The sequence below is a fragment of the Dipodomys spectabilis genome, unplaced genomic scaffold (assembly GCF_019054845.1).
Source record: "Dipodomys spectabilis isolate Male_0828 unplaced genomic scaffold, ASM1905484v1 ptg000002l, whole genome shotgun sequence".
Classification (NCBI taxonomy): Eukaryota; Metazoa; Chordata; class Mammalia; order Rodentia; family Heteromyidae; genus Dipodomys; species Dipodomys spectabilis.
Window position 1 is genome coordinate 2,058,758 of NW_024870679.1, and position 21,612 is coordinate 2,080,369.

The 21,612-nt window shown below is 42.7% G+C and overlaps 1 protein-coding gene across 4 annotated transcripts in view; it reads right to left on the reverse strand.

The window, feature by feature from the left end:
• Positions 1-2,801: 2,801 nt before the first annotated feature.
• Chi3l2 (chitinase 3 like 2) overlaps positions 2,802-21,612 on the reverse strand; it is a 29,507-nt gene continuing 10,696 nt past the window's right edge. For 2 of the 4 annotated variants that reach the window (XM_042679163.1, XM_042679192.1), the window contains exons 2-11: positions 13,500-13,529; positions 12,635-12,836; positions 12,265-12,321; positions 9,193-9,343; positions 8,361-8,485; positions 7,655-7,784; positions 6,170-6,352; positions 5,461-5,577; positions 4,121-4,321; positions 2,802-2,975 (exon numbers count right to left, since the gene is read on the reverse strand). In XM_042679163.1, coding sequence (XP_042535097.1) covers positions 4,163-4,321; positions 5,461-5,577; positions 6,170-6,352; positions 7,655-7,784; positions 8,361-8,485; positions 9,193-9,343; positions 12,265-12,321; positions 12,635-12,836; positions 13,500-13,529 — 1,154 coding nt within the window. In that variant the 3' untranslated portion in view covers positions 2,802-2,975; positions 4,121-4,162. Of the gene's footprint in view, positions 2,976-4,116; positions 4,322-5,460; positions 5,578-6,169; positions 6,353-7,654; positions 7,785-8,360; positions 8,486-9,192; positions 9,344-12,264; positions 12,322-12,634; positions 12,837-13,499; positions 13,530-14,418; positions 14,534-21,612 lie in introns of all 4 variants that reach the window. The other 2 variants (XM_042679182.1, XM_042679172.1) reach the window with 2 other exon arrangements.

Consider the following 21,612-nt stretch of genomic DNA (forward strand, 5'->3'; position numbering starts at 1 on the left):
CATTAAATTTGATCTGATCTTGTCTCTATATCTTGAATTCTTACATAATGAACTGCAATGCAAACTAGCTTAGTATAGAAATAAACTAAAACCTACTTTAGGATTTTTTAAAAAATAATAGCCAGATCTCAGCCATTGCTAAATAAGGCAAACTTCTAACTGTAACCAGTTGACCTATTTCTGCCATTCACACCCTTGATCTGTATATAATTATCATCCATATTGCAGAGCAGAGCTCTCTGAACCTTTTCCAGCTCGGAGTGCTGCCTGATTCATAAATCATTTTTTAGTCACATAAACTTTTACATTTATTGTGTCTAAAGTTTTGCTTTTAATGGAAGTAATAGCAAGCACGAATAATACCCTTAATGTCTAAACACAATACTTTGATATAACTTACTTGGCCATATCACTGGGAAATAGCTACTCTTACTACCTCCATTTTCCAGAGGAGACACTGTGACATGAAAAGGCCAGAGAGAGTTTGTCCAGAGTCACAAAGACATCCTAAAATTAAAATTATCCATCCTCAGAAATAGCCTTGAGCTTGGGCAAGAGGAATCCATACACCATGTTTTAGAAACTTCTCCATAAAGGGCCAGGCAAGAGGCTTTAACTGTCTTTGTGTAAACTTCTAAACTCTGTTGTTATAGGGAGAAAGCAGCCAGAAAGTCTGTAAATAAAGTAGGCATGGTTGTGTGCCAATAAAATTTTATTCACAAGCGGAACACAGTGGCTCATGTCTGTAATCATAGCTACTCAGGAAACTGAGATCTGAGGATCGCAGTTCAAAGCCGGGTTAGGTAGAGCAATCCCAGTAGACACATCCAATTAACCAGCAAAAAGCTGGAAGTGGAGGTGTGGCTTAAGTGGTAGAATGCCAGCCTTGAGCAGAAAAAGCCAAGCAATAACACAAAGCTCTGAGTTCAAGCTCCAGTACTGGAACTGTTAAGAAAGATCAAATGTATGAAAGGAAAGAAAGAAGGTAGAGACCTCAGCAGACCAAAACAGGTTTTAAACATGGCAGCAAAGGGACCCCATGAAACACTAAGCAGGATTGGAGAAATAAGTGGAATGGAGGGGGTGGGGTTTTTATGTATTCAAGTGTAAGATCTTCTCTGGAATGTCTTTGTTCTGTCCTGTTTGTGATTTACAGTGCAAACTGTCCTGTGTGGAATTTATGGTAGGGTTCCCCTTCTGATGCCAACAGTCCTGCACTTTCAGACAAGGCCGGTCCTCTACTTTCAGATAAGGTCAGGGGTGAAGTTTTCCTGAGAACCAGGAGTGGTCCGTGGGGGAGAGAGGCAAGTGAGCTGTGGGAGCAACATGGAGTTATGAGAACAAAGCAGATTCTCATTAGGCAATGCAATGCAAACTAGTTTAGTATAGAAAAAAACTAAAACCTAACAAGAATATTTAAAAAAATAATAGCCAGGTCTCAGCTATTCTTAAGAAGGCCACTGATTAAACAATGGCCCAAGAAGGCAAGCGCGCGCGCACACACACACACGATTTACAAAATGGATGGTAGATCGTTTAACCATCCCACTGTCTTCCAGCTGCTTCCCTCCCTGTGGGTGAGCACCCTGCAGGACTGTGGCACATCTCCCTGGTGCTCAAATGCACCCCCGTCTAAAGCCTGACCCAGCTGCCAGAATCCCTGCCTCAGCATCCCTTGCCTTCTTATAGGACCAACACAGGCCAGTTCTCTGGCCCCATTATCATGGAGGATGGAGCTCACACTGCTGTGCCCATACCTAGCTCAGGGCTATTTGTGTGTATGGAGGGATGAGGTATACACAGATGTCAAGTTTGAGATGTCCACAGGTGTGTGCATGCAGCTGAGGCTCCTGTTCTGTGAGTCAAGGGCAAATGTGGAAAGAAGAGAACTGGAGAGAGCCGGGCACCAATGGCTCACACCTGTAATCCAAGCTACTAAGGAGGCTGAGATCTGAGGATCATGGTTCAAAGCCAGCCCGGGCAGGAAAGTCTGTGAGACTCTTATCTCCAATAAACCACTAGGAAACCGGAAGTGGCACTGTAGCTCAAGTGGTAGAGTGTTAGCCTTGAGCTGAAGAGCACAGGGATAGCGCCCAAGCCCAGAGTTCAAGCCCCACGACCAACAAAAAAGAGAGAGAGAGAGAGAGAGAACTGGAGAGAGCTGGAAGTATGGTTCAAGTGGTAGAATTTGAATCTTGGGCAAAGAATGCAAGTAAAAGCATGAAGTCCTGAGTTCAACCCCAAAACTGGCAAAAATAGAATTGTACCTTTTGCCAGGCCCCAGTGTCTCATGCCTGTAATTTTGGTTATTCTGGAGGCTGAGGTCTGAGAATATGAGGTTCAAAACCAGCCAAGGCAAACAAGTCCATAAGACTCTTAACTCCAATTAACCAGCAAAAAGTCAGAAATGGAGGTATGGCTCAATAGCAAGAATGCCAGTCTTGATTGAAAAGCTAAGCAAGAGTACAAGGCCCTGAGCTACAGCCCCAGTATCAGCACAAAAACGAAAGAGGACTGGGGGCTGGAAACCACACTGAAGTCACATTCTGATATAGAATCCCTTGGAGTTTCAGAATTTTGAACTCAAATTTAATTCTCTAGATTGTTATAAAGTCTGTTTGTTCATTTAGAGACATAAGTTGTATTTTAATAGTATGCTAGCTCTCTGTAGCATTTAATCATATGATAGTTTTCCATCTATATATTAGTCCTAGGCCCCACAAGAAGTAGGGATAAGACAGCTCGATTGACAGCATCAAAAACTATACAAATGAGGCCACATTTATTGGAGTAAAAGACTTTTTAATTTTGTTTAGTTGTGCTGTAAAAACAAACACAAATCAACAACTGCAAGGAAAATGTCTGAGGATGTTTGGAAGAAAGGTGTGGAGGCCAGCTTGCCAAGGGGACTCTCACAGGGAACTCATGTGGAGCAGCAGGCAGCAAGAGCTCATCGGTTCAGCTTTCAGTTCAGCCTAGAATGGAAAGAATATTTCAAAGTCCAATTCAGTAAATGGAAGCCAAGCTACTAAAACTACAGATGCTCCCAGCTAGAAGATTCCTGCCCATTGTCTAACCAGGATTTTCTTTTCTTTTCTTTTCTTTTTTTTAGGTCTGAGACTAGGACTTGAACTTAGTACCTGACACTTTTGCTTATTGGCTAGCCCTCTATCCACTGAGCCATGACTCCAACCCCTATCCAGGATTTTCTAAGCTGTTCTAGATGTTTCTTCTAGGATAATAGTGTTGGCCCTCCTCACTTGTCAGTTGGTGGTGTGTCCCAGGCCCTTGATCCTCACCCCCTTTCCCTGGAACCAATGGATCTCTCCAGGGCTGGGTGGTTAGCAACAGCTTTCACCTGTCAACAGGACATATAATTCATCTAGGGAGCCTGGGGCCTAGGGATGAAGTAGCAGGGGACATTGGCCTTCAAGGTAACAGGTAGAATCCAGCAAAAGCATGTTGATAATGAGACCCCACCCCCAACTGTCTTAAATAGGCAGGATCATTTGGGGGTGGGAGGAGAGCACATTGGGAAATGAGGGAATGACTGATAATAAATTTCTCAGCAGTCTGAAAACTGTCAGAGGTTTTTATAACTAATAATTATTATGGGGTCAGTATTTAACCCTACTGATTACTAAGTAGTAGTCCAACTTATTATTAGAACCTCTGGACAGAGGCGGCCTCACCTGTAAGAATGCATAGCACCCAGGCACTGTGGCTCACACCTGTAATCCTCAGGGGGCTTAGACCTGAGGATTGTGGTTTGAAACCAGTACCTGAGGGCAGACAAGCCCAAGAGGCTCTTAACTCAAATGAACCAGCAAAGGCCACAAGAGGAGGTGCAGCTCAAGTGGTAGAGTGCCAGCTTTGAGCAAAAGAGCAAGCAAGAGTCAAAGGCACTGAGTTCAGATCTCAATACTGGTGAGGGGGGGGGGGCGGAGGGAGGGAGGGGAGAGGGAGGAAGGGAGGGAGGGAGGGAGGGAGAGCACACAACAGACTCAAAGGAATATGAGAAAAGATCCATCCAGATCTGTAAATATGATTCCCTCCCCCTCCTTTCCCTTATCTCCTGTGCTCTATTCTGTCCAGCAATCTACCCAGCCCCAGTACCTGCCTCAAACTGTTTTGTTAACTTCATAGGTTTCCACACTTGATCTTAGCCAAAAGGCTGAGAAGCGATGAGGTTTCCAAGGCTTTTCTTGACAGCTTGAACAAGGGGATAGGGGCCCTGGTGGCAGGATTTTCCTGTGAAGTCATCCAGGTCAACAGACCAGATCATGGCTCCTCCAAGGTTTAAATTCTTTAGAAACTCAACCTGTGGGATGCAAGAGAGGGACATGCAGAGATTCGAAGAGGCCTTTAAATGCCCATGATCAAGTCCACTTCAGATGAGAATTTGAGCTCAGAATACAGGCACAGACTTTCTGGTTTCATGAAATTGGAGAGTCCCTGAAGGAAAGGTGACTCAAGAGGAGGAAGAGAAGACTACTCACTACCAGAGAGTCCCCACTCTTCTCTGGCCCACATTGTGTCTACACCCCAGGCCCAGCATTCACAGAGGCTATGAATGCTCTCTAGATAAGGGTAGAAATCAAGCTCTTGGCAAGAGAAATGTCCTAGAGTTGTCTATTACACTCTTGCATCTTCCCACTGGCCTTGAGGACTGGTAGGCTCTCATCTGGGCCCTTGTGGACAGGTAATCCATGAGATAGACTGAGGGGCTTCTGTGAGTCAACAAGTTACATAACCAACTATTCTCTGTAGGTACTAATGTCTCCCTGCCCTCATACCTTACTTCTCTCCTCACTTTTCCACTTATTCTCAATTCTGTGTATGGGGTAAGGGGTATGGGAAGATGTACTTCACTCCTCCTTCTGTTTTTTTGAGTTATATAGTTAGTTCTTATTTTCCCAGTTGCTTAAAGTGGAAGGTTATCAACTTTTTTTGGGGGGGGGGGTGGTCGTGGGGCTTGAACTCTGGGCCTGGGTGCTGTCCCTCAGCTCTTCAGCTCAAGGCGAGCACTCTACCGCTTGAGCCACAGCGCCACTTCCAAGGGAAGATGTACTTGTACCAGGGCTTAAGCTCAAGTACTCTTCCACTGGTGCACTACCTCCACTTCCAGTTGTTTTTTTTTCCTGGTTGATTGGAGATTAGAATTGGGACAGAAATAAGTCTTCCCCAGACTGGCTTCGATCTGAGACTGGATCCTCAGATCTCAGTCTCCAAAGTAGCTGGGAATATAAGCATGAGCCACCTGACATCCAGCTTACTCCTAATACTTTTGTGTATCCTTTCCACCTCTCCCTCCTGTATTACAGGTGCTCACAAGTGTGGCTTAGAATCACTATTAGATATGGGCTGCTAGGACACAGGATTCAATCCTAGACCCTTAAGACCTCAAAAACGTGACATTTGACCACATCTGTACATCCCCTGTTCCCCCCTCTTGCCTACCTTAGTCTTCATACTCTCCACATCATCGTAACCCACCCACTGGTTCCCCTTGACTGCATAGGGGACCTGCTGATCCTGAAGCCTGGTGATCTTGGCTCCTTGCAGGAACTGGCAGATCTGGGGGGGGAGGGGCGAGAGAGATCAAGAAGGTCAGTAATGGGCTCTTTTTGGAACATAATGAGGAAGACAGAGAAGATTAGTTAGTGAAGCCTTGGGGAAATGACCCAATTCATTGTACAGAATGGATGGTCCAAGGTGATGGTTCACCTTCCAGTTTCAGCTTTTGTGTGTGTGTGTGTGTGTGTGTGTGTGTGTGTGTGTGTGTGTCTTAGGGCTTGAACTTAGGGCTTGGATGGTATCCCTGAGATTTTGTACTCAAGCCTAATGCTCTACCACTTGAGCCACAGCCCCACTTTTGGCTTTTTGGTAAATTAGAGATAAGAATCTCACAGAATTTCCTGCCCCGGCTGACTTTGAACCATGATCCTCAAATCTCAGGCTTCTGATTGTCTAGGAGCACAGGTGTGAACCACAAGTACTCTACCGCTCAGCTTATTTTTCAAAGTCAGAGCTCCTCTTAGATGTCCCATTAGTCCTGTGTAGTTCCTTCTCCACCGTTTAACATGCATTTCTCTTTACTGTCAGACTAGAGCTAGCCCTCCTTCCCAGACATGACAGGCAGATGAGGCCACATGGAAATTCCAGCTACCTCATAATAGGCCAGGATGCCTAAAGACTTGGTGAAGGGACCAGCAGCTCCAGGACCAGAGGCACGGGCCCCCAGGTCAGTGTTCGCAGATGCCAGTGTGAAGGAGTGTCCATACGTGGGGATTCCCATGATCACCTTTTCTGCAGGCATTCCCTTGTGTATCCAGTACCCCACAGCATACTCCTAGAAAGAGATGGAAGATGGAGGTTCAGGATGTGTAGGGTAGGGGAAGATGTCAGGTTTTGCTTAGCTTCCATCCCAAACTTCACATAGGTGACTTTGTGATGGCGTTTCCTACATCCAAGTGTAGATAGCCCCACGAGCACCAGAATATTTATTGTAATTATTATTTCTGTCCAGCCAAACTCACAGTGTGATTTGGGAAATCAACTTCTGTGTTTGTATGTTTGTGCCAGTAATGGGACTTGAACTCAGGGCCTCATGCTTTCACTTTGGCTTTTTCATTCAAGGCTGGTGCTATAACACTTGAACCACACCTCCACTTATTTTCTGGCTAGTTGGAGATAAAGAGTCTCATGAATTTATCTGTTTGGAATGGCTTTGACCCACAATCCTCAAATTTTAGCCACCTAACTAACTAGGATTATAGATGTGAGCCATCAGTACCCAGCTCTGGAAGATCAACTCAAAGAAGAAATATGTCTGGGTGCCAATGACTCACACCTGTAATCAGGAGGCTGAGATATGAGGATCATGGTTCAAAGCCAACCCAGGCAGGAAAGTCCATGAGACTCTGATCTCCAGTAAACCACTCAGAAAACTGGAAGTGGCACTGTAGGTCAAGTGGTAGAGTACTTGCCTTGAGCTGAAGAGCTCAGGGACAGCACCTAGGCCCAGAATTCAAACCCCATGACCAACAAAAAAGAAGAAGAAGAAGAGGAGGAGAAGGAAGAGGAGGAGAAGAAGAGGAGGAGGAGGAGAGGAAGAGGAAGATGAGGAGGAGGAAGAGGAAGATGAGGGGGAGGAAGAAGAAGAAGAAGAGGAGGAGGAGGAAGAGGAGGAAGAGGAGGAGGAAGAGGAAGAAGAAGAAGAAGAAGAAGAAGAAGAAGAAGAAGAAGAAGAAGAAGAAGAAGAAGAAGAAGAAGAAGAAGAAGAAGAAGAAGAAGAAGAAGAAGAAGAAGAAGAGGAAGAGGAAGAGGAAGAGGAAGAGGAAGAAGAAGAAGAAATATGGAGGGACACAGGAGTGCAGATTCTAATTATCTGTGTAGGTATTAAGAAATGTATGGAGAAGTTTGGGGTGGTGACATGTTGGACAAGGTATTAAGCTTAGAGTCAATAACTAGATCTGACATTTTTCAGGTGATATGTTATTGCTCTGTGAGCAAAGCATTTCCACTGTATTCTCTGGCTGCTAGGATTACCTGAGATTCTACTGGGCACATTGTTGTTCCTTGGTTCAAGACAGAAGTAGTTCTTGATGCTGGGTTCTCCTCAGCCCCTCCCAATAGCCACTGTGCCACTCACCACATTATAGTAAGAGCCTGACCCTTTGTCCAGCTGCCCCTTTCTTAGAGGGCTATTGTGTCCAGTGACGAGGGGCTTTTCCCAAGGTCCATGGAAGTCAAAAGACAGGAGATTGATGAAATCCACGTCTCTAAAATGCCAAAAAACCGAGAAAGGCTGAATGATAGGGTTTGGTCAGTGACCCTTCTTCTTTGCTTCCTCCTGCCATGCTGGCATGTCATTTGTGTTACCATGTCCTCTTCCATTTGGGGCTTGACAGTCTCCATCCTAGGCCCTCAGTATGTATCTCTAGCCCTCAGCTGCATCAACAGAACACCCACTACCCAAAACTAAACTCTACTCTGCCCTTCACAAAGAAAAGAGAACTCTCCTGGGGGCTCCCACCGGTTTCTCTGGACTAGATGATGTTATGGTTCCCTGCCCAGACCTAAACTCCACCCCACCCAGGCACCATCTTCTGTGACCAGTGGTGCACTAGATTACCTCACCCCTCTAGTCTCCTGACTGTTTAAAGATGCCCCGAACAAAGACAGGCACCATTCCTCCCTCTCCTGAGAGAGAATTGGCCTTGTCAGCCCTGCTGGCAATAAATCCCTTTGTTCTATGCAACTGTGTCCATGTGGTCTTCTGGGATGGGTGCTTTCATTTTAATTTGCATGGATCAAAATTGAGGGAAAGTCTTGGAAAGACCTCTTGAAGTACTCACTCTGCCAGTTTCTGGATCTGATAGCTATTATCAATCATCTGCCTTCCAGCAGACACGCCAGCAGTCAAGAGAAGCCTTGTTTTGGTGGATTTTACAGAGTCATTCTGAAAGGCTTCTGCTAACTCCTACCAAACAATAAAACAAGATGTCAGATCCTTCCTTCCATAATTCAACACTAAGCTTCTAACCTGGAAGCATGAAGTTTCTAGAGCCACATCTGATGAGAGAGATTGACTTGTTCCTCCCTGTCCCACAAGAGGATGTGTTGTGCCTATATCTGTTTAGGATAGCTCCATGTTAAACAGAGGACTCCAGCCTCACTGCACCTACGATGGAACTACTTGAGTTTCTTTCTGCTAGATTTTCTGATCTATCTGATCTATCTTCTAAGAAGCTATCTAAAAACTCGGGACAGTCTATGGCCCATGTTCTCTTATGTGGACATTGCTCTATTTTGGAGTTCTGCTTACTGGGTCAGGGGGCCCTGTCATTTGGTACTGTTTGTGCTCTAAACTAGAAACAGGAACTTCTTCACCAACAGTAGGAAGTTCTAAAAGGCAAGAGCTTTATCTTCTAAGCAGTCCCAATCTCTTCCATTTTCCCTCCCAATGTGCCATTAAAAGCTATGCATATTAGAAGTTGTGAGGCTGGACACAGGCAGCTCATGCCTGTGATCCTAACTACTCAAGAGGCTGAGATCTGAGGATCATGGTTTAAAGCCAGCCTGGGCAGGAAAATCTGTTAGACTTCACACACACACACACACACACACACACACACACACACACACACACACACACACACTGTGAGTGTCCCGTGGAGTCTGGCTTACATGAATCAGCCCAGTGAATTGAGCGTTGTCTTTCCTATCTGGATAGATCCAGCTTATATCTAATCCATCAAAATTATGGTTCCTCAGAAACGGGATTACAGAGTTAATAAATTCCAAGCGTGATGTAGAAGAATCAACCATGGGGTGGAACCTGGGTAAAATCAATACAGATGTTTTAATGAAAGAATAAGCCATAGTCTGAGTACAACATTTTTTTTTTTTTTTACTAAAATCCCAAAGCAGTTTTCCTTTCCAAAAAAACATGGGGAAGAACAATGGAAAAAGTTACATTGGCCAAGAAGCACTGTACTCGTAGTCTAATTTATGAAATTGTAACCTCTTTGTACAAGTACTGAATAAAAAAAACCACTTACTCTTTGTCTATATCAATCTCTTCTCTTATGGAAGTGATGAGGAGAAATATTGTTAAGCCAGATCAGGTCAGATAAAGGAGGACTGGTTCTCTGCTGGGGAATGGAGCTGCCTTTGACAAAGACTATCTCCTTGACCAAACCACTAGAAAGGTACATCAGAGCCTTCTTCTCAACTAGACCTTGGCCTTGGGCTTCTAGGTCCATTTTTTCAGAATCTAGTTCTAGTAAGAATTCTGCCAGGTGCCAGTGGCTTATGCTATAATCCTAGTTAATTGGGAGGCTGAGATCTGAGGATCATGGTTCAAAGCCAGCCCACACAGGAAAGTTTCTGAGACTCTTATCTCCAATTAATCACAGAAAAAGCCAGAAGGGGTACTGAGTGTTAGCCTTAAGTGAAAAAACTAAGCAAGAGTAAGAGGTCCTGAGAGCAGAGTCTTGAATTAATTTTATTTTAGTCAATAGTATATTCAGATTTTTGTATGATCTTAGCTTCTGAGTGAATGAGACAACAGTAAATTGGATTGACAGAAACTTATGGTAGAAATCAGTTCTTATCTTTTTGCTTGCATTCAAAGTGGTTATAATGTCTGGAAAGACACCTCCAAGTTTAGGAAAGATGAATATATAATAGAAATTGATGAGCAGTGGCTCAGGTTTGTAAAACTAGCTATTCAGGAGGCTAAGAATTGAAGAATCACAAAGCCAGTCCCAGCATACAAATACAAGAGACTCTTATCTCTAATTAACCAACAAAAAGCTGGAAGTGGGGGGCGTGTGGCTCCAGCCATACTGACAGAGTACCAATTCTGAGTGAGCAAGAGCATAAGGTCCTGAGTTCTAGCCCTAGTTCCAGCACAAAAAGAGAGAGAAAGAAAAAGTTGATGTGTTTGCTCCTCAGAGGCAAGTGTGTAAATTGCATATATTTAAATATTTGGGGCAACATCTAAGCCAAAATATGGCACTTACCTAATAATCATAAGAATATTGATATAATAGTGATTATTAGCTCTTTATTGCACATGGGCACTACCCAATTGTTTGCATTGGCTACCCTCACATCAGTCTGAAGTAGAGTTAGTATAGTTACAAAAACCCTTGAGACTTATAGCTGTTGAAGAACTTATCTGAAACTATGCATCTTAAACACAATTTGAATTTGGTTAAGGAGAATTGAAACCATCATCATTTAACCCCAGTATCCTACTTAGCACCACCACACCAGTACCTAATAAGCACTGGATAAATCATTTATTGAATGAATGAGAACATTTCTAACTGAATCAGAATTTAAGCAATTAGGTAAAAAGAGAATTGTAGAAAAGCAGATGCCTTGGAACCCCATTCATAATTGAAGGATAATTATGGTCGAGTTAATTAATTTAGGCAGCTCATTCTATATATAGAAGTCTATAAGTCTCACATCTACTTTTTTCCCCCTCTAGTACTGGGTCTTCTACTCAGGGCCTTGTGTTCTTGATCAGCTCTCTTACTCATGGCTGGTGCCACTTGACCTCCAGATTGGCATTTTGCTGGTTAATTGGAGATGGAGTCCCACAGACTTTTTTGCCTATCAGAAACTTCCCTAAACAAAGCAACAAAGTCACTGAGGCAACTGAGATCTCCTTACCCAGATCTCAGCCTTCTAAGTAGAATTACAGGTGCAAGCTACTGACCCTGGCTTGACTGCCACTTTTTTTTTTTCTGCCTCATCTAGAACTGAAGAATGACAGGCTGGATGAGGAAGTTGTACCATCAGATTTCCTTAGCAACTGAAACTCTGCTGGCTCAGTTTAAGACATTCAGACTTAAAAAATGCCAGCACTTGGCAAGGAAAACCAAGGGGAATAAAATGAAACAAGGACACTGTTGGAGATGCTGTTGGGGAGGGGGCGGAGAGTGTGAGAGAGGGGGTGGAATTGATTGGAATACAGTGTAAACATGTATGGAGACAAATTCCACCTCCAGGAATAATATAAGCTAATATAAAAAAATAAAATTGAAAAAATAGTCAATATTTTAACAAATCAACGCATAAGAAATTCAAAAGTAATTTAACTGTCGTTGACAAGTGAAAAAAAGGGATCTTATCCTTTCATAGTTGTACTTCTTTAACTCTTGCTATAAATAAATGAAATATCACTGTTATATGACTAGAAAATATGATTTACTATACTGTATGATTTGAAACATTAACTTTTTTGTTTTAAAGCAAAGCAGACTATTTCCTCTGCCTGCTTGATCTCACAGCCACTAGCTTCACGGCCCTGACCCAGGGCACTGTGTAGCACCACAGCTGTGGGTCAGGATTGGGTTTTTGAGTGGAAATTACCACTGAACCTACTCCATAGTATAAAATCCCAGTGATTAAAAAGTTGCATTTCCCAATAAACCCATGTCTCTATAATCCACATATGAAATATGTAAAAACCCATTGCATAAATAATTGAGTTACAGACTATAGCTCATGCTCCAGTTTACTCAGGCATCAAGTATGTGGGTTCAAAGTTCCAAAACACATAAAACCTAGCGCTCTGACATTATTTGTGACAAAATCCTGGTCCATTTTGCCACTGGGAACCTCCCCCCACCCTCGCCCACCACCACAATGCCTAGTTCAAGGTCTCTGGAACAAGAAAGAAAAGTTACAATGCTTATCAGAAATTAAAAGAATAAGCAAAATAAAGGATTGTGATCTTACCCTTTGGAGCCAAACAGGTATCCTCCAATGGACAAGAGAATTTTCAGGTTGGGATTCCTAGAGTAGAAAAATAAACTTTGTTTCTTTTCTGTTCCCAGAGAAACCTTTGCCTATAAGGTAGAATTTCTGATGCGAAAGATCTAGACAAACGACCTGGTTGCTCAGTTATGGCTTCGACGCAAGGAAGGAAGGAAGGAAGGAAGGAAGAGGGGGAGGAAGGAAGGAAGGATTGAAAAGAACAGATAAGATCTGAATTATAGAAAAAGAAATACAGATGAATGAATGCATAAAGGAATGAGACAGCTTATGAGCGGTTTGATATGTACTTGCCCCAAACCTGACTGGCAAGTTCCCACACCATCCTACTGACTTGGTTTTGAGATTGTTGATGGTCTGATAAAGCATTGCAGCATTCTTGTCATTGACGATGACCTTATGGTTACTGATGCCGGCAAAGGCGTAGATGAGATGAGAGCAGAGGAAAGGGTCAATATCCTCATAGGTGAATTTTCCTGGTTCCTGTCTTTCATGGGACCAGTTGGTAAAATAGCAAACAAGTTTGTAGGCCGATCCTGGAATAGAGTATAGCCAATTAGATTCTAGTTCTATTGCCTTAGAATCCAAAAAACTACACTAAAAGATGCTCCCCCAAGATAGCAATTGAATTCTTCACTAATTCAACCAGAGCCTTTGAGTCATCCTAATGGGCCCACTGGCTTTTGTGTACCCGGGCTGTGGTTAAGAATTACATTAAAGGTCAGACATATCACCAGTATATAAAATGCCCACCAAGCACTGAGATTCAATATATGCATAGATAAAGGACACAAGTAAATAAACATGATATATGTATAGCACTGAGATTAAGTTTATGCATAGATGAACGAATGACATAGGTAAATAAATGTGTGTGTATATTGTATACATGTGTCCGAGTTTCAACCTCAGTATTGGCACAGAAGAGAAGAGGAGAGGAGAGGAAAAGAGAGGAGAAGAGAGGAGAGAAGATTGTTTAAGAGAGGGAGAGGAAAAGAGGGGGAGGGAGAAGGGGAGAAAGAGAGGGAGGAGAGAGAGAAGGACAAACACATAAATACACAAAACAAAATCTCAGAATCATAAATACATTAGTGTCTGAATGTGAGAAAGTAATCAATAGAAAAATGGACCCGGGACAGAAACATCAGAATTTTAGGCACCAACCCCAGGACACTTATGCAGTAATTACACCTACTTACCTCCCTGGAGGAGCATCAAGATCACTAGACCTGTAATGGATGGAAAGAGAAACGAGTTGAGCCAAACCAGGTTTATTTTCCCCAGATGATGGCCGTGAGGGCATGAGTGTATCAACATTCAACATGTGGCCACACTTCTGGGTTCTCTAGCCACAGATACCTAGTCTCCATAGGGATTTGAAGTCCCCAGTAATGGAGTGTCTTGATCGCTGTAAGGCCTAGGCAGAATCATTTTCCAAAGCAGGAATTCATTTGCTCATTCATTGATCAGCAAAGTTTCATTGAATCACCTGCTCTCTACCAAAAGGTTTTCAGGATAGTGAGGAAGCTGAAATGAATTTGATACTTTCCCTGCACTCAGTGGGCCCATAGTCTAGTCCAGTGTTACATTGTGGACAAGATCACTGTGTAACTAGATTGTCCTTGGGGCCCTTTGAAAAGAACAAAGGATCATTATTCATCCTTTCCCTGGGATGATGCAGGACCAGCACTGCCACAAGTTGAAATGAAACTCACCCTATGGAAAAGGAACTCACTTGTAAAGCAAGGTAAAGTTAGAAAAGGGCATAAATGAGTGTGGGAGATCTCAGCCTCCTGAGGAGCTAGGATTACAGGCATGAGTCACCAGCCCCCAGCAATTGTCCCCTAAAGGCAACTTTCAGCTCAAAACACCTACTAGAATATTTTCACCTTCTCTTCTTATGGTCTCAATGCCATTATTATCACAAACTTCTACATTTGTTATTAATTCCACTGCTGTTAAAACACCTGGCTTAACTTGATATTTCTGACACTGAGCTGAACGGAGAAACAGAAGACAGAAGTGCCAGGCAAGGAGCCATGTCACTTCTTCCAGAGGCCTGTGTCACTCATTTTCCCTTCACTAACTGCCCTGTGGAATTATCAGTACTATACTCACCTGCCCAGAGACACTTCTGATCCATGGTAGTGGCTCTGATAGCTTTGGCAAGCTTGTGCTGAGATGAAGGCACCTGCTCTCCCCTTTTTATTCTGAGGTATCAATAGTCTAGTTACTGGAAGGAAAGAAGCAATAAGAAATCCAGGAGATTCCAAGAACTTGCCCTGACAAGTCTACCTTGTGAAATTTCCAAGCAGTGAGCCCAACTTAAGCAACACCATCATTTTCTGTTAGGAAAGAGTGACTATAAATAGAACCTCTGATGGGACTTTCTCATCTAATCTCAAAGGAATTTGTCCTTGGAAAGAGAAGGGGACACTTTGTCTCCTCCTCTCTGTATTGCCCTTCGCTTCCTAGTCCCCCTTCTCCATCCAGAGTCTTTTTCCTCATCTAAATATGCATACATGTCACCACCGATCTGCTTGGTTTTGGTTAATTAAACCGTACTTGCCAGGTATCCATGACTCACACCTGTAATCCTAGCTATTCAGCAGGCCGAGATCTGAGGGTCAGGGTTGGTAGCCAGCTTGGGTAGAAAAGCTCATGGGACTCTTATCTCCAATTAAGCACCAAAAAGCCAGAAGTGGAACTGTGGCACAAGTAGTAGAGCACTAGCCTTGAGCAAAACAGGTCAGGGACAGCAATCCAGGCCCTGAGTTCAAGCATCCGTACCAGAACAAAAGAACATTAGACTTCCATCTCAGCTGGTTCCACCAGAAGCTCTGCTTCACAGGGCACCCCCAAACAATACTGCAGGGGTGGCCTTGGCTCCTTCTCCCCTAGCTGAGTACAGCTGTCTCCTCTATTCATAGCATAATCTAGTTATTTTCTCATCTCCACATTGTATTATAATATATTGATGCACAAGTCTGTCAACCCAACTTGATTGTGCAGTTCTAAGTACAAAAACTTGTATGAAACAAAATAAAACACTTAACGTGTTAATTATGGATCCCCTATTAATTTTTGGGAACAGAATTGTGCCACAGATTCAAAGATCAGATCCTCACAGCAGAGCATATACGGGCCCTCACCTATCTCTCCGGTCTCTATGGAACCTTTTTGCTCTCTTTCTCTATCATTGTGTCTCTTGTCTTTTCTGTCTCTGTCCTCACGCTAACATTAGTTCCAAGAACCTTCTTGCATCCTGTGAACTTCAGGCATGTCATTTCCCAATTATGAGGTATGAGCCACATAAGAAGGAAAAAATAGCTGAGATTCATTTTTCAATAATTGTATTGTTATTATTATTTATTATTGTACAGAGGGGTTGCCATTTCTTAAGTCAGATCATGAGTACAATTCTTTTTTTGCAATGTTACTACATATGGTGTCACCCCTTCCTTCACCTTCCCTCAGTTTCTCCCTTCCATCCCTGCCCACGAGTTACATAGTTCATTTTCTTTAGAGTGTATATTGCATAGCATGACTGCATTTGTTTATCCTTCCTCCCTCCATTTATGTGACCCTCCTTTCTGCCCCCAAGAAAACCCAAAGCAGAAACAAACGCTACCACCATCACGACCAACAATAATGACAAAATGCCCGTGTTTTCACTTCCTATAATTAATTTGATAAATAGTATTTTAAATGTTCAGAGAAGTTACACATCTGTGTTCCTCCCCTAAGCATGTCCTCCTTTACTCTGACTGTGTGTGCCTGCCTGGAATCCTGCACAGGACAACATCATGTCCAATATCATGTCATGTTTTAGAACTAGCTTCCACACATTAGAGAAAACATCTATCATTTGTCTCTTTGAGCTTGGATTACCTCACTTAGCATGATTTGTCCGAGGTCCATCCATTTCCCTGCAAATGATATAATAATACTATTCTTTTCAATGAATGCGTAAAACTCCATTGTTGTACACATAACATATTTCATCTCTCCAGTCATCTGCTCTAGGTCATCCAGGCCGTTTCCATAACTTGGCTATGTGAATAGTGCAGCATTAAACAGGGATGTGTCTTTACCGTATCCCAGCTTGTAATGATCTGGGTAGATGCTCAAGAGTGCTCTGGCTGACTTGTAGGGAAGTTCCATGTGTAGTTGTTTGAGGAACCTTCAAATCACCTGCCAGAGCAGTTATACTAGTTTACATTCACACCAACAGTGAGATAGGATTCCTTTTCCTTCGTAGCCAAGCCAGCATTTGTTGTTGTTCAAATTCTTGGTGTTGGCCAGTCTAACTGGGGTGAGATGGAATCCCCAAGTTACATTTCTTTTATGGATGTTGAGCATTTCCTCATGTGTCTATTGGCCATTCTTACTTCTTCTGAGAAGTCTCTCCTAAGTTCCTTGGCCCATTTATTTACTAGTTTATTAGTTATAGAGGGGATTGTTAATTTATTGAGCTCACCCTCTTTCTACTCTTCTTCTCCCCTATTCTCCTCCACCTCTTCCTCCCTTTCTCTTCTGGTAGTAGTGAGATTTGAACTCAGGGCCTTGCACTTGCTAGATAGGCACTTTACCTCTTGAGCCATGCTTCCAAACCTTGTTTGGTTTTCCTTAGCTTGCTGTTCATCTCCAATAGGATCTCACACATTTTGTCCAGGGTTGCCTCTGGATTATGATCCTTCTAACTATGCTTACTGCATGACTAGGAATACAACTATGTGCCTTGCTGGAATAGGGTCTCACTAATGTTTTATCCAGGCTGGTCTTGAATCAGTCCTTTCAATCTAAAAAAAAAAAATCTCACAAGTAGCTGGAAGTACATGCATCAACTATTTTGCCCAGCAACCTCCAGCTTCTTGATCTCAATTTAGTATTCTTTGTTAGTCTGAAATGGGGTCTTTCCATCTTACATCCATCTTTTCCATCTTTCCTTCTCTTCTTTTTTTTTTTGCCAGTCCTGGGCTTGAACTCAGGGCCTGGGCACTGTCCCTGAGCTTCTATTGCTCAAGGCTAGTGTTCTACCACTTGACCCATAACACCACTTCTGGCCTTTTCTGTGTATGTGATACTAAGGAATCGAACCCAGGGCTTCATGCAGGCTAGGCAAGCACTCTAACAGTCAGCCACATTCCCAGTCCCTCTCTTCTTTTTTTAAATTGCTCGACATTTTTATTGTCATTGTCATGGTGATGTACAAAGGGGTTACTATTTCATAAGTCAGGTAGTGAGCACATTTATTTCTGGACACTGTCATCCCTTCCCTCTCTGTCCCCCAGTTTTTCCTTCTTGTCCCCGTCCACACGTTGCAGAGTTCATTTTCAACATAGTGTCTAGTGAGTACCACCGCTACATTTATTCACCCTTTGCCCCTCCACTTCTGTGCCTCCCTTACCCCTCCAAATCAGATACCTGAACAACCAAGACAAAAAGAAAAGGAAAAGAAAAACCTCTTGTTTCCATTTCCTGGAATTCATTCAACAAATATAATTTTATATGCTCAGAAGCACAGAGAGATTGTGTCTTTGTCTTCCTCCCCTAAGAGTCTCTTCCCTTGGTCTCACTGTGTGTGAATGCCTAGAGTCCTGTATAACATCATATCCCCAAGTATTTCAGATTTATCTTTACATATGAGAGAAAACAGGCACCATTTGTTTCTCTGAATCTCTGTCTCTTGACTTGTCTCACTTAATACAATTTGTTCTAGGTCAGCCCATTTCCCAGCAAATGACATGATGTCATTCTTTCTAATGGCTATGTAAAATTCCATTGTATATAGGTGCTACATTTTTTTTGATCCATGCATCTGGGCTGTTTCCATCACTTGGGTGTTGTGAATATTGCAGCAATGCACATAGATGGGCAAATGTCCCTACGGTATCCTGGCTTGTGATGTTCTGGGAAGATGCTTAGGAGTGGCATGGCTGGGTTGTAGCACAGTGCTGTGTTTTGTTTTTAAGGAACCTCCAGATGGCTGTCCAGAGTGGTAGTACTGGTTTAAATTCCACCAGTGGGGCAATAGGATTCCTTTTCCCCACATCCCTGCCAACATTTGTTGTTCAAATTCATGACCATGACCATTGGCCAATCTAACTGAGATGGAATCTTACAGCTGTTGGATTTGCATTTCCTTTACGACCAGGGATGTTGCACATTTCCTCATATGTTTCTTTGCCCTTCTTACCTTTCTTATCTTTCTTTCGAGAAGACTCTCCACTGCCCATTTCATCACTGGTTTACTGGCTTTGGGAGGGGTTAATTTCTTGAGCTCCTTGTATATTTTGGATATTAGGCCTTTGTTAGAAGTATTTTTGTTAAAGATCTTGTCCTAGGGACTGGGAAGGTGGCTCAGTGGTACAGTGCTTGCCTTGTGTGTATGAAGCCTTGGGTTCGATCCTTCAGCACCACAGAAGCAGAAAAAGCTGGAAGTGGCACAGTGGCTCAAGTGGTAGAGCACTAGTCTTGAGCTGAAGAGCTCAGGGACAGCACCCAGCCCAGAGTTCAGGCCCCACAACCAACAACAACAACAACAAAAGATCTTGTCCTAGTCTGTAGGATGTCTTCCTAGTTTAGGAACTATGTCCTTTGTTGTGCAGAAACTTTTTATTTTGATGAAATCCCATTTGTCAAGTTTCTCTCCTATCTGTTGTGCCCCCTGGGACTCTTCGTAAAAAGTTTCTGCTTACGTCTGTAAGTTCCAGTGTTTTCCTGCTTCCTCTTGTAATAATTTCAAAGTCTCAGGTTTGACGTTGAGGTTTTTGAGCCATTTTGTCTTTCCCTTATAAAAAGGATAACTCAATCATTTCTCAAATGTGCTTGTGAATTGAAAACTTGTTTGCATTTCTTTGCAGGTATCCTTCTCAGTATTTTAACAGGTGACATTGTCCACTGACAATACATTATCAAAAATCATTAAGGATTTTATCTCCCCTTTCCTGAAAATTATGTCTCATTATATCAGTGAACGAAGTGATGTGTCTTTTCTCTTTCAGTGGTGCCCAGGTGACAGAGGGAAACCACCAATCAGATTTAGACTTCCATTTGTCAACATCCGGACCATTGTATGTAAACCTCTTTCTTAAATAAGTCTCCCTCCAGGAATAAGTTGTGGATTGTTTTTTCTTTTTCTTTGTATACTTTTTACTTTTTTATTGTTATTATACAGGTGATGTACAGAGGGGTCTCAGTTATATGTCAGGTAAAGAGTACATTTCTGTTTGGACAATGTCACCCTTTCCCTCACTCTGTTCCAGTTTTTCCCTTACACCCCAAAGTTGTAGAATTCATTTTCAACACAGTGTCTAGTGAGTACCACTGCTGCATTTGTTCACCCTTTGTTGCTCCATTTCTGTGCCCCATCCTTATTCTCCCAAAGACACATAACCAAGATAAAAAGAAAAGAAATCAAAAATAGCAAAGAAGAAGAAACCTTTGTTTCCATTTCCTGGTGTTCATTTAAATAAATATTACTACTACTATTTTCTTTTTTGTTGGTTTTAGGTCTTGAACTCACAGCCTGTGTGCTGTCCTTGAGCTTTTCTGCTCAGAGCTAGTGCTCTATCACTTTGTGCCATAGCACCACTTCTGGTTTTCTGTTGGTTAATTGGACATAGAGTCTTAGAGACTTTCTTGTCCCTGTGCCTTCCAACTGTGAGCCTCAGATCTCAGCCTTCTGAGTAGCTAGGATTACAGGCATGTACCACCTCTGCATGGCACTAAATATTACTCCATATGATCAGATACACATAGGCATTGCTCCCTTGTGTTCCTCCCCTAAGAGCATCCTCCTTTGGTCTCGCTGTGGGTTAATGCCTAGAATCTGGTATAATTTACCATTCCAGTGCCAAGTTGTGGATTGGTTCCTAAGCAAGATTTTCCCCTGCACCATTACCTATTTCAACTCAAACCTAACCTTGACATTGCTTACGATACTCATGCTCTTTCCCAGTCACAATGCAGTCACTAATACAGCCTGGCACCAGTGGCTCACTCCTATAATCCTTGCTACTAAGGAGACAGATCCAAAGATCGCAGTTTAAAGCCACCCCAGGCAGGAAAAGCCATGAGACTCTTATCTCCAATTAATCAACAGAAAACCAGAAGTGGTGCTGTGGCTCAAGGTACTAGCCTTGAATGGAAAGTACAGGGACAGTACCCAGGCCCTGAGTTCAAGCCTTACAAATGACAAAAAAAAAGTCAGTAATGCATTTTAAACTAAAAGCTCCATTGGTAAAAAGGTAGAGAACATGAATGAATGCAAGTATTAGAGCCCAAGAAGGAAGTATGGCTTTCAGTCATCCAGCATTCAAGTCCAATGAACATTTCAGGAAAATGTAAAGTATGTGATGTGCTCCTAACGGTCTACAGAGGATGCATGTGATGTGCATCAAGGCAGAAGGATTTGTAAGTATACCTAAATATAATACTGTCAGGAATATAGGACATGCAAAATGAAGCACCTGCCTGGTCAAACAGAAAATCAATTAAAATAAATAATAAATTGAATAAATAATAATTAAATTAAAACAGTAAAGCAAATAGGAACTCAATGTTATTTGATCTCAGCTTTCCAGTAATTTATGCTTGGAATGGAGAAATAACTGTATAAATAGTTTTGTTTCCCTTCCAAAATGAAGATTTTTAAAGTATAATTGTACAAATGTGTGTAATAGCCAAATCCTAAAGGAGATATAAGTATAGAAAGCAAGCCTGGTGCCGGTGGCTCACACCTGTAATCCTAGCTACTCAGGAGGCTGAAATCTGAGGATCATGGTTCAAAGCCAGCCAAGGCAGGAAAGTCCCTGAGACTCTTATCTCCAATAAATAGTCAGAAAATAGGAAGTGGCGCTGTGGCTCAAGTGGTAGACCACTAGCCTTGAGCTGAAGACCTGAGGGACAGCACCCAGGCCCAGAGTTCAAGTCCTATGACTGTCAAAAAAAGAAGGAGGAAGAGGAGGAGGAGGAGGAGGAGGAGGAGGAGGAGGAGGAGGAGGAGGAAGAGGAGAATGGAAAGCAGAAAATGAAAGTACCCATTCTCTTAAAAATATAAATACATAAAAAAATAAAAACACTATTGCCTTGTGATGGTTAAAATGTTTGTGTGTGTTGGGTTGGGAAGGTAGCTCAGTGGTACAGTGCTTGCCTTGCATCCATGAGGCCCTGGGTTTGATTTCTCAGCACCACATAAGCAGAAAAAACCAAAAGTGGTGCTGTGGTTCAAGTGGTAGAGCGCGAGCCTTGAGCTGAAGAGCTGAGGGACAGTGCCCAGGCCCAGAATTCAGGCCCCATATCCAACAA